Source organism: Chiroxiphia lanceolata, chromosome 4, assembly GCF_009829145.1.
Source record: "Chiroxiphia lanceolata isolate bChiLan1 chromosome 4, bChiLan1.pri, whole genome shotgun sequence".
NCBI lineage: Eukaryota > Metazoa > Chordata > Aves > Passeriformes > Pipridae > Chiroxiphia > Chiroxiphia lanceolata.
In genome coordinates this window covers 64782832-64799873 of record NC_045640.1, presented here as the reverse complement: position 1 = coordinate 64799873, position 17042 = coordinate 64782832, and the positions used below count along the sequence as shown (strand labels likewise).

The following is a 17042-nucleotide window of genomic DNA, read 5'->3' as shown; positions in this document are numbered from 1 at the left end:
TATCCAATCTGGCTTTGAACACTGCCAGGACTGGAGGAACTGCAACCTCCCTGGGCAACACTGTTCCAATGTCTCACTACTCTCACAGTAAAGAATTTCTTCCATATATCTAACCTAAAATTCCCCTCTTTCAATTTGTAACAATTACTCCTTGTCCCATCACTACAGTGCCTAACGAAGAGTCCCTCTCCAGCTTCCCTGTAAACCCCCTTCAGACACTGAAAGGTTTCTGTGATGTCTCCACGCAACCTCCTCTTCTCCAGGCTGAACAGCCCCAACTTTCTCAGCCCGTCTTTGTAGGGGAGATGCTCCAGTCCTCCTATCAACTTTATGGCCCTCCTCAGGACTTGCTCCAACAGTTCCATGTCCTTATGCTGGGGACGCCAGAACTGTATGCATACTCCAGGTGGGGTCTCACAAGAGCATATTAATAGTGCTTTTTTACTGCCTGAACTTCACCTATTCTTGAACTTCTCAAAATAAACTGGAGATTAACACAGATTTTATAAAGTACATTTATGACTTGCTCTTCCACTAGTAGGAAGATTCATCTTGGAAAAATAAGAACTTGGCAATAAACACTCAGCAACTGATTTTCCCATTTTCCTTTTTTAAATGCTTCCTCAATTCACTGCAAGACATTACTAAACCCATAAACCAGACAGTACTGTCAACTGTCAGTTGTGTGAAGTAAAGGTGTTGGAATAATCCAGGCAAAGCTAAAATGCCCAAGATGAAACACGCAATGAAAGTACAATGGGGATAATTTATCAATACAACTGACTGGAGCAAAAACCAGTTTTGGTCCAAATGGCCTGTGATGCTATAGTTAGATCTCTTCACATCCATAGCGTGTTTCACCTTCAGTTCACCAACAGATGTTGTAACCACCAACAGAAAATTAAGGATGAGCAATAAACCAGCCCTCAGAGGAAAGGCCTCACGGTTTTTAGGGGACTCTACCTCTCCCTTCCACGCAACAGACACGAGCTCCTTTGTGCTCTGCCAAAGAGCTGCCAGTTAAACACGTTTCCTCCTTAATTCCCAGATTCCTAGTTTGCCCCCAGAACCTTAGGCTTCTGTGCACCTCCTGCCCACAGCTGCACTGGTGCACTCGTGTGTTATCCACTGAAAGGCAACCACCTGCCCACCCCTCTCCCGTAGGCAAGGGATGCCTGGCAGACTGAACACTGAATCACCCGGCAATCGCTCTTAGAAACGTGCTGTGGGTGGTCTCGGGTATGTTCAGGATGCCATGAAAATATGCTGGAACTGTCAAAACAAGCGCCCTTCACTGAATTTGCTATTTGACTGGTAATTCACAGATCAGGTTTTCGTGATAAAGTTTTAGTTCAAAACTGCAGCAACGAGAAAGAAAAGGGCCCCTCTTCAGAGCACAGTATTTTCCAGTCACTTTTCAAGATCTGGCTAGAGCAGAAGTGATGCAAGCCCTTTTTCCCTTCACCTCCCTCAATCCACAATCCTGCAAAAAGCAGGGATTTAATTCTAGCCCCTTCAGTCAGGCATGCCTTATTCATAACCCTCTTACCACGTATTTAATCTTTTCTTGGGACTGTGCACAGAGCAACAGCAAGTCATGCAACCCACTAATCTCCACAAGGAATGCAGGAATAATAAGTAAATAAATAAGAATGGATTCAGGACAAGCAATGGCCACAAGGTATTTGTAAGGAATTAAACACACCATCCTGTTTCCTACAAGCTGCCTTCACAAAATGTCTATTTTGGTAGGATTAGAGCTGGATAGTGCAAAACTACAAGTTATTTTTTGTTTGTTTTAGCTGGTGGGGGGTGGATTTTTTTCCCCCAAGTTCCAAAGCAGACGGAGAAATGGTAATATTAGAAACCTGACATTTTGCACTCATTCCTGCTTGCATAACCATATGTTTTTATACCAAATGGGATTCCTTTGATGATTATGATGATCTACTGCTGCACATGATTTTACTTAAAGATTTTTCCCTGTGTTCTCAAGACCTAATGCCATGTAAAACAGAAGAGCGTCATCCAAGTTCTATGGCACACTCAATTTGTAACAAGTTCTTCACATCTCCCTCTGTTCTGCTTGCTTTTTTCAAAGAGTAACAACGAAGTTTCATAGCCAATGGATACGAGTTTTAAAACATATGCCAGCTAAAGATAGCCATCTGATCTTTGAAACATTCTTTGCATGTAGGCACTGCAGCTTCTCAGAAAAAGCAACAGAACTTACCCTCATCTGTAGGGTTGAACCCACAGATATCACAGATACATCGGACCCACTTATTCATCTCCTCCTCGCTGTCTGCTACCAAATAGAAAACTCGGTCTATAGTGTTGATATCAAAAATATAGCTGTTTTCAAACTCTTTTTTGTTGAACGTTAATCCAGCATCCACTTGTTGACACAAATTTAAGTCAATAATACGGATAGGCTTCTTGGCATGGTCATTTTTGTAGTATTCCAACACATCCGGATCCCCCGTTAAACGGCCGCTCCGAAGAACAAACCATCTTCTCTTCCATGCCTGAAAATTGGAGAGAGAAAAAAGGGAGAAAAATTAGAAGAAATCAGACTTTAAAACTGTTTTGTGCATGGCTTCAACCTGGGTTGAACCAAGTGTTAATAAATAGTCCAATTATTATTTTAAGAGATTACACACCAGATACCTGCATTTAATACAATCTACCTAGGTATTGTTACAGCAGTGGACTTGAGGATTAGTGGATTTGTATTTTGAAGTTTATTTCTTAGCTTCGCTTATAACGAGTGGATATATAAATTAAATCACTTTTTACAAAATGAGAAAGAATGAATCCAGTAAAGAAAAAAAAGGGGGAAGGGGACCAGAAGGGAGGGGGGGGGGGAAACTCCACACAAAAGCCTTTGAAGGAAGCTCTCATAGGCATGGGGAAGACAAAATAAAATACATTTTTCAGTGCTGCATAGCATTTTGTTTCCAATATCTGTTGCTTCAGGCTGATGCATTTTAACTGAATTTTTCACTGATAACAATGGTTGACCTGCATTTAAAGAACAGACAATGCTCACATTGTACACTCGCCTCGATGCCAGGGGACCACTGCACTCAGAACCTCATAATATTTCTACAGTAGTACTTCTCACAGAAAAAGAGCTACATTATTCTTTTTGAAACCATTAGAGAGACGAGGATGGAGAGAATGACCAAATGTTATAATTTTACCACATAAAGCCAGTCTTTGGGGAAGGTACATCCACAGAAGAAATATATTTGATAATCTGATGCTGTGCCTATTACACCAGCCCTCCTGAAGCTGCAGAGACAAAGAAGCTGGTCTGAGAGAAAAGCACAACTAAACTGCCTCATCTTCTAACTGATCCTCAGCTGCCTTTCATTCCCGTGGGCCTCCATCACCTGTTACAATTCTGATCAAAGGCGTTAAACTAAGAAAACAAGGTTTGCATACGGCGGTCCTGTTGCTTCCAACAGCAACTTTATTGCCCCACTTGTTCCTCAGCTCTACCAGCAACACAACATTCTATGCTGCAAGCTTCTTTATATGCCCCAAGTCCAGGATAACAGGCATAGCAGAAGAAACCAGACGTACTGCCACTGCCCACTGGAAGAGCTGCACTGCCTTCAGAGTCAGAAATCTGAAAGCAGAGCCCAGGCACAGTGGGGAGCCATCACTGTGTCATCCATTTGTTCTTACGCTTTCCAGCAAAGTTGGAGACCAAGAAAAATCAACGCAGTAGCCAAGTCCCTGCACATCACGCTACAGGCTCGCACCGTGCCCCAAGGCAGCCCATTTAAAACTTTTTTGGGATACTCAAACGAGGTTGTCAGCAAGTCCTTTGGAAGATCAAAAAAACACATAAAACAACAGAAGAAATGTACAAATAAGACAGGTGAGTGCATTTTCCTTTTGGTCAGCTCTGGTTGCAGGCTAACCAAGGAAAGGAGTGAAATCAGCAAGGATGGTCCCAGAAGAGGTCGAGATGTGTGATGTCCCTTACACACTGGGAGTAGGTTTCAAAACAAGTGTTTCTTACTATGTATTAGGAAAAGATTCCGAGACCTTTTTGTGAGGCACAAGAGTGCTTCCATTTCATTTTTATGCAGCTGTTACCTTCAAACAAACTAGTAGAAGGAGGACATAAAGGACAAAGAGGGAGAACTGCATTGCCATCTCCCAGCTCTGAACTAGCATCGTCAGCTTGGCCCCGGAGACTCACAAAACCCTCATTGTGAAGTGGGAATGCCTTTTTGGGGTATCAAGCTTAGAAAGCTATTATGAAAAGATAATACAGAAAACAGGAGGAAGGGAAAAATGCCAGACAGCTTAATTAAGGCTTGTGATCCATTCTCCAACTACCAACACTCAAAAAGTTATTTGATTTTAAGATAACGTCTATATTTCACAAAACAAGTGTATTTATTGTAGTTGTACAATATATATGTATAGTGTATTGTATTTATTGTGGATTATATTATGATGAATACAGCATATGCCTTTAAATGTTGAACTGTGTGAATCAAGTCAAAGTCTCAAATAACTATTTCCATGGTAGCAATAAGTTTAACTGGATGAACACTCAAATACAGAACTAGAAAACATAACAGACGAAACCCCTTCAAATTTAGATTTCAAATACGGGTATATTCTAGTAGCACAGCTGGATAAGCACTGTCTAACAGTGACCCAAAAACACTAGCAAAGTTTGTTTTGTTTCCTGTTTCCAAATCAAGTGACAACTTAGATGCTGGGATAACAGGAAATGTCAGTATCGGAGGCTCTCTCTCCAGGCAAGGTTGGTCACAGATAACTGTTATAAACCAAACTGCAAAACTCTCCTGCTTCAAAAATTGCCTTTATCTTTAACCTCAGTCCTCAGCCACCCAGATGAAATTTTCAAAGCTGAAATCAGGAGGGAAGAGATTAGAGATAGGAGAGGGACAAGAGCAGTTGAGAAGCACGATGTGTTTTATCTCATAATTTGTGCAACAACAAAACACCATGCAAAAACCCCCATCAACTCTGTACCAACCAGGTGTGCCTCTTCTATAAGTTTATTTCTAGTACTATGTTAAGGAGTAAAAGGTTCTTAGCAATTCTGATAATCTCTGTTGAGCATTAACGAGTAAATAGGATTCTCTAAAACTGAGAAAAAACAACCAGCTAAAGGAATTTCCTTTCAGCCCTTCAGGCTACAAAACAGCAACTATAAAGTACTTAAAACATTGAATTTAGCCTACCAGCACCTGCTACTGTTTTTGCAGAGTTTTCACATAGTGCATATGTGGACGTTTATTTCAGTCCTATAATGAGTCACACTCACTGAAACTGGCACAGATTATATTCAAAACCAAAAGCAATTCCATAAACTACACACTAATAAGGCAGATACAAAGGTTCTCTGGATTACAGTACAAAGCACAATTTAGCAGCAGAATAAAGCTTAAAGCTAGACAAGCGAACTGACATCAGCACCCTTGCTAATCATAGTACAAAAGGGCCTCTATATTTTGTCAAAGTGCAAAATGAGCTCACATAAATCACTCTTTGTTATTTGAAAATATCTGGGATTCTTAAGGCTGGATCTATTTTTAGCATTTCAGTATTTGTCACTGTAAAGAAAGCTGTACACTGCCTCACTGAAGCACAGATCAGTGTGCTGTATGTGTACGGAAGAGCTTCTTCAGTAACAGCTTTCCAAAGAGAAATCTCCAAAAGAGAGCATGGGCACATGTGGAAATACCTGTATTTTCCTTTTTTTTTTTTAACCCCCTTTGGGCATTTTTGTTTAAAAATTTTCTATTTTTTTTTTTTTACAGAGCACGTTACAGACTATTTCTTGTAATCACCCAAAAAGATGCAACCGGTTTACATCACAGGAAAATTACAGGTAGTAATTATTTATCTGTCACATAACTGATGTTATCAGCCATACATTATCAACACACTGGTTTTCTGTGCTAAAAGTCAACTGCTTTAAGCTTGAGAAGTCGAAAAAATAGCCATGACGGGATTTAAACATTTTGTGCAAATATGATTTAATTCTGGAAACAAAATTGAGCCAAGAAATAATCAAATATATAAAATATGTTATTAATATAAATAGGATTCCAAAATATATTTCACAAATACACTACTAGTTACTACTAGACACCGCTTGCAGAGCAAATACTTAGTTCAGAAGTAAAATGGTTCCATTTGTAAGCGTAGTAAGGCAAATGTCATGGGAATCAAGCTCACCAAAAGCCTGTGTAGGCTTTGTAGATTATTACAAAACACGGTTTAACAAGGTTTGCTGCTTTTGTTTCAGACTAAGAAGGGCCTTGTGTGCCTCTCAGCTTGTTTTCTCCTTTGAGCTGCAAAGCATATCAGCTGGCCTAACATAGGACACCACCATGCCTGCCAAACATTGTCCTGTTTGTATCATGAGACCATCGTATCATGAGACCATCATAACTATAGAAACAGGCTTGTTTTCTTGTTTTTGAGGCAGGCTGAAATCTGACAAGCTGCTCACCCACAGAGCGTCAAATGATCAAAGGAACAGTGGAGTTCTGTATTTTTCACACAGCGTTTTGAGTAGGTTACAAAGTAAAAACAAAAAATTCCTACTATTGTTATTTTTTTTTCAGTAAGATATTTCCAAACTGCTGATGTAAAAATGAATGAATCAACTAAGATATTGGCAGAAAACATCACATAGCAGTGTTAAGAGTTTAGTTGCTTTTGGGGTCGTTGTTGTTTTTTTTTTTTTAAATACTGTAGCTAATCCTATATCCAGTACACCAATTTTACAATATATTCTCATTACAAGAGGTGTATCTGTTGAACAAGTTGTAGCTATACCTCCCTTAATCTTTCCATTATGGATTTCCCCCTCCCCTCCCATCATGTACACTCGAGATGTACCTCATTCAGCCGCTGGCTATAGTTCAAAGAGGTAGGAAATAGGGGATGTATGTGTAAATGGAGAGGGAAAGGAAGGAGGAAGGGGCAGGAAAGAGTAGATAATTTATATTTTTAAAAGGATTTAACCTTCCATTTGGATCCCTTCAAGCTGTTGCTCAAGAGGCCAAAATGATTACATGACATGTTTAAATAAAAGCTTAGAAATGTTAAGTCAAAGACAACTTTTTCGGTCCATTTTTACAGATTTTGCCCTCATGTGACCAAAGACAAGTACCAAGTAACTGTGGTTACTGATAAACTGGTCAGTTGTGCTCCTATATTTTCCTAAGTATTATTACCCATCAATCTGTCATTTAAAGCTGATTTTCTTCTTCTAGCATATTTACCACCTTTTTTTGCTGGGGGAAGCATCCAGTCAAAAAAAAACTTTCCAAACTGTTGAGCAGTGGCTAAGCCGAAGAGGGTATCACATTCCACTCTGGTAATACTGCTCATAAATCTTTCCCTATGTATGATCAGTAAACCCAAGAATAAAATTACAAATCTCAGGCCTTCCTTCTCATCTCTCAAGTGTGCAGACATTTGTGCTTAGGTTTGCATCTCTGAACTCCACAAAGTACTTTTAAAAGGGCAGTATTTGGCATCCTCCTTTCTCAGACAAGTCCACTAAGACCTGAAAGAAAGAAGTGACTTATCCAGGAGGATCCCCAAATAAACCCTGACGTTTTATAAATGCACAACAAAACATTTCCTTGCTCCAAAAGACACCATGAAGTAAACAGAAGACATAGAGAGCATGAACCAGAGAGAAGTAGGAGCAGCAAAAGGCACAGCCCAAGGTGTCTTCATCATACTCTCCTGGACATTTGCTTAAGTCTTGAAGCTACTGTTGAGGGTTTTTCCCTCATCTGCTGGGATCAAGGTTTAATTTTCTTTATACTTTTTGCTGCCACCTATTTAATTTATCCCTCTCTCTTTCCTTATTTTTCAGTGCAAAGGCTAAACAACAGTGAAACTGGTAGATGTCTTTGACAAACAACCAGAAGAGGAATCGCAAACAGAAGCTGAGTACTTCTCCTTTTTGCCTCCTCAGTTCTAGTGTCCAGGTGTTCCATTCATTGCAGGAGACAAACAAGCTTCACTGGCACAGCTTCACTGACTCACACGTTAGACCTGTGCTCTGCAGCCCATTAGAAGCTGAAATGAAACAAAAATAAGTGTCCCTCACACTGTGCTTCTTTTTAAATCCTGTTTGTGGTCGGCACAGACCAGCGACAACTATCACTGAGGAGCTTCATCCCACAAGGCACGTACTTGGGAGGACTGCTGGGAAGCAGCAAGAAGAGGTCACATTAGGTAACAGTACTTCAAGTACAGAACTTGACTTTTTCCACTTGCTACTCTTCCGGCTTGCAGACCTAATTCCCAACATGCTGAAATTTCCAAATTTCGGCTGAGAAATTAACACTTGTAGATTTTTACATGGGAATAAATTAAGGGGTGCTTTACAGAAAGCAAGTTTTTGAAATATTTTAAAACCTGTTTGTTTGTTTTTGTGTCTTGTTTTGGGGTTTTTTTTGTTGTTGATTTCTTTTTTAAAGGCCTTATCACGAGCACTACCAACTGAGGAACATGTAATTACTAGTTAGTTCTGAAACCATCATCATAATACCAACTGGCAATTGCCGTCCTCTTACCCTCTTCCCTAAAAATAATGCCCTTTATTTTTTGAAACCTAAGACAGAACAACTAAACTGAGTGCAATAAAAAAACATGTCTTACTGTCTTAATTCTATACAGCACAAATTGCATTTCCAGGATCTGACAAAATAGTCCAAACTTTCTACTTTTAGTAGTGTTAAATACTAAGAAGTGTAAATAGATTGCTGCAAAATAAACAGATGTGAGATGAGGAAAATACTGAATACATTACAACTTTCTTTAAATACTTAAGACTTGTTTTCCAGGAAGCACCATCTTTTCTCACTGAGCAAAATAAGGAAAAAACAGTCTCAGTGGAAGTTTCCACTCTCCTGGCCATCATCCTGATCATCTGTTCCGAATACACACAAGGCCAAAATTTCCTGTTTTCAAACTATTGTCACCATTTTCTAGTCTTGTGCTGTCGATTCTAACTTTAGCTTGTTAAATAAACAAAAGAAAACACTGAAAATAGAGCAGAACAATACTTCCACACACATTTGCTGTGAGCTCTGTTTCATAACTGAGGTTTCAGCACGTGAATTAATGTCCTAATGTTACACCGCTAATTAAAGCGCCAAGAGAGGTGCAAAATACAATGTAACATTAACTTCTGCTTTATTTGTGAATCTAAAACTGAGTATCTTCACAGTCCTTTCCATTTTGCATGGGGATCCTTGATTTTTTCTTACCTTTTGTTTGATTTTTTTTTTCCCTACAGCCTTATCCCTATTCCCAGTGCAATTGTGCGGCCAGGTCTGTATCATCTAATTCACATTAAACTGATCCTTATGACTGGTGGCATCAGGTATTTCAATAAATACTTACTTCTCTGCTACATGACAGAAATTTTCTAATGGAAAGCACAAATTTCCTCCTGCACACCAGAGAATTACCACCATGTCTTCACCAAAGGAGAGCCTATTCAGAGCTATGCAGAGCAATAAAACGGGAGATCTGCAGCAGTGCAGCAGATCATTTCACTGTCTCCAAGCTAGGACCAGTGAACAGACCACGTCTCTATATTCCTACATCCTCTAATCCAATTCTAATGCCTATAAAAGTTCTGCTGCTTCTGATCACTTGCAAACCTACCTTTTCAGTTCTAGTTGTTGTACTTCACCATCCACCCTGTGTGGCTAAGACATAACTCCCAAATGGTCTTTTCAGGAACACGTTCCCTATCAATGGCAGTAGCTTCACCATCTCCTCTCACTGCTCCATCCCACTTGACATGGCATGAGGTTTGTCACAGCATAGGAAGTGTATCCATTGCAGGTCCCTTACTCACATATCTACATGGTCTTTGCTTTGCTGCCCTGTTTCTCAGGACATTTCAGAAATTTTGTGGTTTGTTCTCTGATCACAAGCATGTTCTGACCATCTCCCTCCCTACTCTTTCCCACATCCAACCTATTAAAAATAATAGTGCTAGGAGAATCTCCCTTTTCTCATTCTGATCACATCAACTTCTATTTTAAAGTTCTCCATTTATTGACTTGCTTTATTGCAGTTTGGGGCCTCTTTTCCTATTTTTAGGCCTTTTCTTAGAAAAATCCATCTTTCTTGACTCTCTGCCATTTGCAAGTCACCTCCTATTGCTTTATGTTCTATTACCAATACTAGATTTGGCTCATTTTTCCTCCTCTGCTGCATCTCTCATCTTCCTTTAACTTTTGAGGGCTTCCCAAACCAATAAGCATGGGCATGACATCTCCTTCCTTCAGATTCCTCCTAAGGATCAGCCTCTTTAACAGTACTTATGATCACCCAACCAAATTACAATTTGGCTTTGCATCACATGGATTTATTTAAGAAATGTTGTTTTTGTGTATTCACCAGACAAAGGTTTGTTTGTTGTTTCTTTTTTTCTTTTAAAGTTGTTTCAGTCTTTTCATCAGCTTTTAATCAGAAGCCACTTCCCCCCACAAGTCTTAATCTAAGAAAGCAAAACAGTTGGGGTAGGTTCTGCCCTTTTTTTCTGTACAGTACTTACCACAAGGATTACTACTGTGCTGACAAGACCCTCTTGATAAGTTGCACGAAAGCAACACACAGAAAAATAAAAAAATTTAGCATTTATAAAGACACGGTAAGTCCAAAGCTGAAAGGTCAAGCCTACACTCCATTGACATCAACAACTGCTTTCCCACTAATGGCCAGGGATGAACTATTTCACCATATATTTTTGTCTACTCATTTCTCATATCCTGGGAGGACAGTAATTTTGAAGTGGTGCTTGCAACAAGGTGTGAAAAAATCCCCATTCCTCCAGACCACAAGCCCAAGTGCTTCTTGTAATATTTTGTACAAATTGAGAGTTTTTCTTTCCTCCTTACTCATCCATGTAGATACCTACCTTCATCATCTGTCAAACACTTATACACAAGGCAAAGCAAGACAAGACACTAGAATCTTGTAAAAACATGCAATTCCTAACACAATTTTGGATCCTCTAAGGGACACTGCAGTTGCAACAAACATGCAAGACATGCTTCACTGCTTCGTGTTTGGATCACTCAAGCATGCTCATTTTGCAAAGTAAGAGGTTTCTACACATGACAGAAGCCAAGCATTTTGCACATCATCTCTTCAACAAAATATTTATAAGGCTTAAACCCTGTGCTTTGCACTCCCTCTAAAAGAAAAGGCAATTGAGCTACAGAAGCAGCAGTCTCTCTACCTTCAATAGGGAATGATGAATTAAGGGGGATTTAGCAATGAACTAAGGAGGACAGTACAAAGGTACCCCATAATTTCTACAAGTAGCCTCCTAACTAACTAGCCTGGTTTAACCTACTAGTTGTATTAAAGAAGCTTCTACACATCCATTAACACATATAGAAAAGTCTCCCATGGAAATTCAGACTGTCTTTTCAATAAGCCCTATAAATTAAACTTAGAGCATGTTGACAGTCCATCCTTATCCCTTCCTTCTGAGAGCAGGGCTGTGCATTCTCTGACATCTTTGCAAATCAGGTATCTGCAGATCAAAGCAGAAGCCTCTTTTATAAATGAGTGGGCCACTACTACAGCAATAAAAGGACTGGTAGTTACTCAAGCCATTTACTCAGTAAAGGGAAAGCTAAAGGAAACCTATTGTTCTACCACTTTTACAGGGAGAATCAACACAGTACTTTTTTAAATGCTGTGAGGCATTGCAAAGAATTCCTTATTCTAAGGAAAGGGAAGAATTAGGAATGGCAATTGCAGTGTGTACTTTTTAAGACTAAAACTATTAACTTTTCCATTACAAATCATCAGATCTGAAATGTGCATGAACCGAGTGATGGCAGGGAGAGCTGCTAAGGAAAGTAAAAGCTAAGATAAAGTAAAAGTCAGCATTATGTCTGATAGACACACTCTCCCTTTACACATGGTTGAAAATATTTACCACCTAGGCTCCAGCAGAGTTTTTTTCTGAGCAGAACTGACCTAAAGAACTCCAGAGAAAAATTAATTTAAAACCAAACAAGCACAAAGTCAAAATTCTTTGCAAGACATTATGATCTATAGATTCCTTTCACTATGCTCCTTAACATGAGTTACAATTGTAACAAAAATATTGTTTTTCCAACATGGCAAACAATATACTTTTAGACCCAAATTACTCACTGGTAGTAACAAAATGGTTAAGAAATTTGGAAACACCATGTACCAACAGCAAATTCAACTACATACCAGCATACTTGAAAATTTGGATGCTTCAGTATAATTACTTGGATTATCTTATTAAACACTCCTGTAGCTCTCATCAGCTCACATAAAAAGAGTTCCCTTGTGCCATATATTATTAGGATCAACAGCTTTGTGGAACTTAACCAGCACAACCAATTCACTTATCATTTTTTCTGCCCACCCCAGAGCAATGTTCTGAACCCAGATTTGTTCTCAAACCAGGTGCCTCGAACGGCGTGGCCACAACTGCTCCCCACAAACGCAGAGGCTGGAGGAACCTGCACGCCGGGATCAAGCCCCGGGCAGCCACGTCTGGCTGCTCCTGGCAGCTCCCTGTGAGCCTCCCCGGGACAAAACTGAAGGACTTGCACCAGTGGTAACAGCCAAGAAACTACAGACAGGTCTGGAATAACAATACAAAGAAAATCTTCTTTTCCACTTTTTTCCCCCGGAGTCAGTGATACGAGTGAACAAACGAGGTTTAGGCTCGTGCTTCAGAAACAGAATTTACCAAGTCAATTTGTAAACCAAAATGAAAGCTACACTTCTTTTTGAACAAAAAAAAACAAAACCATTTTACAAGCGCAAAGATAACATTCTCTATGGAAGCCTTTGTTTACTTCAATTCATTTGCCATATGCCTAAGTTACAAAGCAGAAAAATAAACAACATCAAGAACACTTTTTTCTAGTTTACCTCTTCAAGTCTTCAGAAAACTTAAGCAAAGTCCTGGCCATTTCTGTAGTTGTGTCTACCCCAAAAAAGCAAAGCTTTCTTTTTCCTGCCGGCTTCCCACCTCACTCTACACCACCCTATCCTCATAACCTTTGACCAACAGGAAGCAGACACAATGGACTGAAAATAACAGCAATTGTAAGATTTCAAATGATTTAATACATGAGGGGTGGGCTTAAGATTTGAAAAACTTCCCTTGCTTTGGTTTTTCAACTGTTGCTTAAAACATGTTATCTACATAGACTTAGAACATTTGTTCAAAATCCTGGGTTGAACGAGGCTAAAAACTGTGAAACGCACTTTTCAGAGCACAGAGGTCCAAGTTCTTACATTTGTTGAGATTCTGTGTTTAAGCCATGGTCATTAGGCTATTATATACCACGAACTTAGTTTTCCAAGAGTGTAAGCAACAGCAGTAGAAGTTTCTTACAGCGCTATCTCTTTTTTTAAAAAATATTTTTATTTATCTGAGTTTTGAGATCAGTAATAGGTATATGTCCCACAGAATAATATGACATTCCTGTGAGAAATGTAAGCGTCCATTTAAACACTGCAGTTAAGGCTATAAAAAAATCACAGTGATGGGAAGCCACAGATACAAAAAGGACCTTTGCTAATTCTAAGTAGCTGAGATACACTTTGTAGTGTAGAAGGGAAGATCTTTATCTTCTCCTCACATAAAAGCCAAAGCAATGATCCCATAAACATCTTCATTAACAGTAAAATATTCACGTGCTTTAAACCGTACCAACATCTTGACAGGAACACTTGGGGGTTACAGATTCCAAAGTCTAAACAGGCAATTACAGCATTTCTTTTTATTAGTTTTAACGTTTTTGTCTTGCACACCAAGTACCTGCCAAACCCAGAATCACATCCCATCCCTGCCACCCCTCCCCAGAGCCCTCAGGTTCCTCCTCTGCAGTCACACCACAACACACCCAGGTCACAGTGACAAGAGCAGAATGCACCAATGCAGAGAGGGACTCTCTGAAGAGCTCTGAAGAGCTATACTGTGTTTTCTGGAGAAGGGAAGGGGCAGAGGGGTGGGGATAAAGAGTCAGTGTCATTTTTACACAGACTCCTTGTCCCGAACACAGGATGACTAAAAGGTTCTTCCACAATCACAGGAGCTGGTAACCTCCTCAGCCTTGCTTGCAAACAACAAGCAAAATTTCAAGAATGTTATAGCAGAATAGTTGCAAGCAGGCTGAAATGCAAGGTCATAATAATGTTCCAAAGTAATTCCCAAAGAATTTGCTACCCCCCCCCCCACATTTCATCAAGCATTGGCTGTACCTCTCTTGCATGTTAGGCACCACTTCATTTTAGAGGCATTTTAACAATGGAATTACACTCAGCTCATTCTTTTCTTGGCAGAGGGAAGCTCAGGCACTGCAATTCTGCAGGCTAAGACTGGATCTACCTTGTCAATGCAGTATTTCAGTAAGGTCTGCTGGGGCTCAAAATAACTCCAGAGAAGCCCCTCGCACCCCTCGGTATCCAACAACAACTTCCAAATACAAAACATTCCTAGAGCACACGAGCAAGCTTTTGAGTACAGCAGTAGAAGTCACTACTGACATGTTGTCATAGTAGCTTGAAGCACAAATGGCTCAACAAGGGAAGGAAACATGAGGTCCCCAGCAAGCCTGCAGTTCAAGAGTCCCTTGAAACTACCCTGTCTGCTAACAGGATCCTCCTTTTCCCTTCCCCCATTTTAAGACACGACCTGATGCCATCACACCAAGGAATAACAGAGAAAGGATATCCTGCCTAGATTTTCCATTATACAGATCAAATCATCAATCCAGAGAGGTCTTTGCTTACACATGGGATAAAAAGAAGATGCTTACAACTGATAAACCCTGAGAGGAAGCAAGGTTGGCTCCATAACTATTTTTAAGTAGTTAGCATTCACACAATGGCCTAAAATTAATGGCCAACCCCCAGGGTCCACGAAATCTTCATTAAAAATAGTAATAATAATAATAATTAAAAAAAAGAGTTTGCCTATTTGAGGGGGGGAAGTGAAAACAAAAGAAATAGAAGGTGACAGATACAATCATGCTTCTTCCCAGACTCACCTTGAATTCAGTTTGTATGCTAAGTTTAAGTAAGCAAAAAGATAGGAAGCTTTATGTCTTTTTCCCTAAAAATGAAGCATTTCCTTCAACAACTGATGGGAGAAATCTTTCTTCAACAGCTCTTGTCATTTTGACTAATACTCTTTTGCTGTAAGTATCATAGGACAAATAGTAAGTAAACACAGAAAAATAAAAATATCTTTATGTAGCTGTATCGTGAAAGAAGGAACTTGTTTTTTAGCCCTCATTTCCAAGGCCAGCTACCACAGCTGTGCTGCAGCTCCCAGCTGAACAGCTCCCTCCATCTCATCACATTACAGACAAAGGGCATTTAGTTTACCAAATGGCCAGTGTTTCACATTTAGCTCAGCTAAAAGCATCCCACATCTAAGGCTTCATCTACGCATGATAAGAAAAGTCATGCTCTGTGCATCTGGACAGATGATGAATACAAACATCCTCGGTATAATCTAAGGATAAATAATTTAAATGGCACCATGTCAACATTAAATGCACTGAAAATGCATTCTTATGCCAGGCATTTCTTTGGATAAAGAACAAGATGAGGCAAAAGGCCCTGTAAGATCATCTCTGTAATCTAGGAAATGCCCACAAACTCAAGACATTTTAAGTATCATCATTCATCTCCACCTTTTGCTGCCCAGAAGGATTTCTTCTTTTAAGCATTTATCCTTGTGGAGGTGGTGGTTGTTGTTGTTTGTCCTTTTTAATAACAGCATCACTCTGATGAGTAACTAAGAGATTCATGGAAAACAAAAATTGCCTAGAATTTCTGATCTCACCACAAACTATTCCCCTCCTCCTCTCTGTGCTAGATAAAAAGTGAACAATTAGCCTGCTGTTTGCTCTGTACAGTGAGATTGTTCATTTCTTCATTTGTATCAGATCAGATCACGGAACAGAGAAAAACATTCAAAACAGATTAAATAAAAAAAAAAATCTATCCTTGAACCACCAACACTGCTATGAGAACTTAAACCCCATCAGATTTTTATCATTTATTTAGTAGTTTTGAGCAGATTCAAGTGTTACAGTCCCTTTACTTCATTTGGTTTGCAAAGTACTTCACGTTTTTAGGATTTGCTCTTTGACATAAAAAGCAAGCACTGCCTTATCCAACTGCTTTTTACACCTTTTTTGTGAGAGTTTCATAACCAGCTTCACTTACCATAAAATTGTTTAATTTTTAACTTACAGGAAGCAAAGAAACTCTAAAACTGGACGCCTTGTTACTTTATTTATTGGCTCTCCATACATCTAAACGGCATCTACTTTGTTTACTGGCTCGGAGCTCTTACCACTGCCAGCACTTCAGGAACAATGTAACTGTGGAAAGGGGAAAACATGTTTTTCTACATTTTGTTTGTCATCTAAGAGAATTATAAGGTACACAGGCAGAAGTTTGAAAATATTTTTAATAGCGGGTAACCTCAAATGGACAAAACAACCTAATTCAGCAGGTATTTTTATCTCAACTTGTAACTTAACCCCTTTCATTCTGGAGCCATTTATGAGTAATAATCACTGCCAGATTTGCCATAAACAATGGTTATTTTTCAATACCTGTACCATGACACTGAAAAAGTGTATTCTATTTCTAAAGATGACCATTTTTTAATCCTTAAAATGGAAAGGGCTTTGGGACAACCACAAGAGGCATGAGATCAGAAACAGGAGAATTTTGTACAATATCTTGTACAAAGTTTTCCACGTCTTAAAAATACAAATCACATTTTAATGAACCCAGTAAGACACACAACATTGTGTGTCTTATTTTTTAATATATTAAAAAAATGCTATTGTAACAATGTATCAAATTCCAAACAAAAAAAGGAAGCTTCTCATTTTCCCCTCCACTTACAGCGGCATCCAAAGTCTTTCCACCCCTAGGGAATTCTGGTGTCACCTATA

General features: G+C 39.3%; 1 protein-coding gene across 4 annotated transcripts in view; it reads right to left on the bottom strand.

The window, feature by feature from the left end:
• The window catches only part of GAB1 (GRB2 associated binding protein 1), a 100701-nt gene that overhangs the window by 39952 nt on the left and 43707 nt on the right, over positions 1–17042 (bottom strand). For 3 of the 4 annotated variants that reach the window (XM_032685372.1, XM_032685375.1, XM_032685376.1), the window contains exon 2: positions 2234–2528. In XM_032685372.1, coding sequence (XP_032541263.1) covers positions 2234–2528 — 295 coding nt within the window. Of the gene's footprint in view, positions 1–2233; positions 2529–14449; positions 14557–17042 lie in introns of those variants that run through there. The other variant, XM_032685374.1, reaches the window with a different exon arrangement.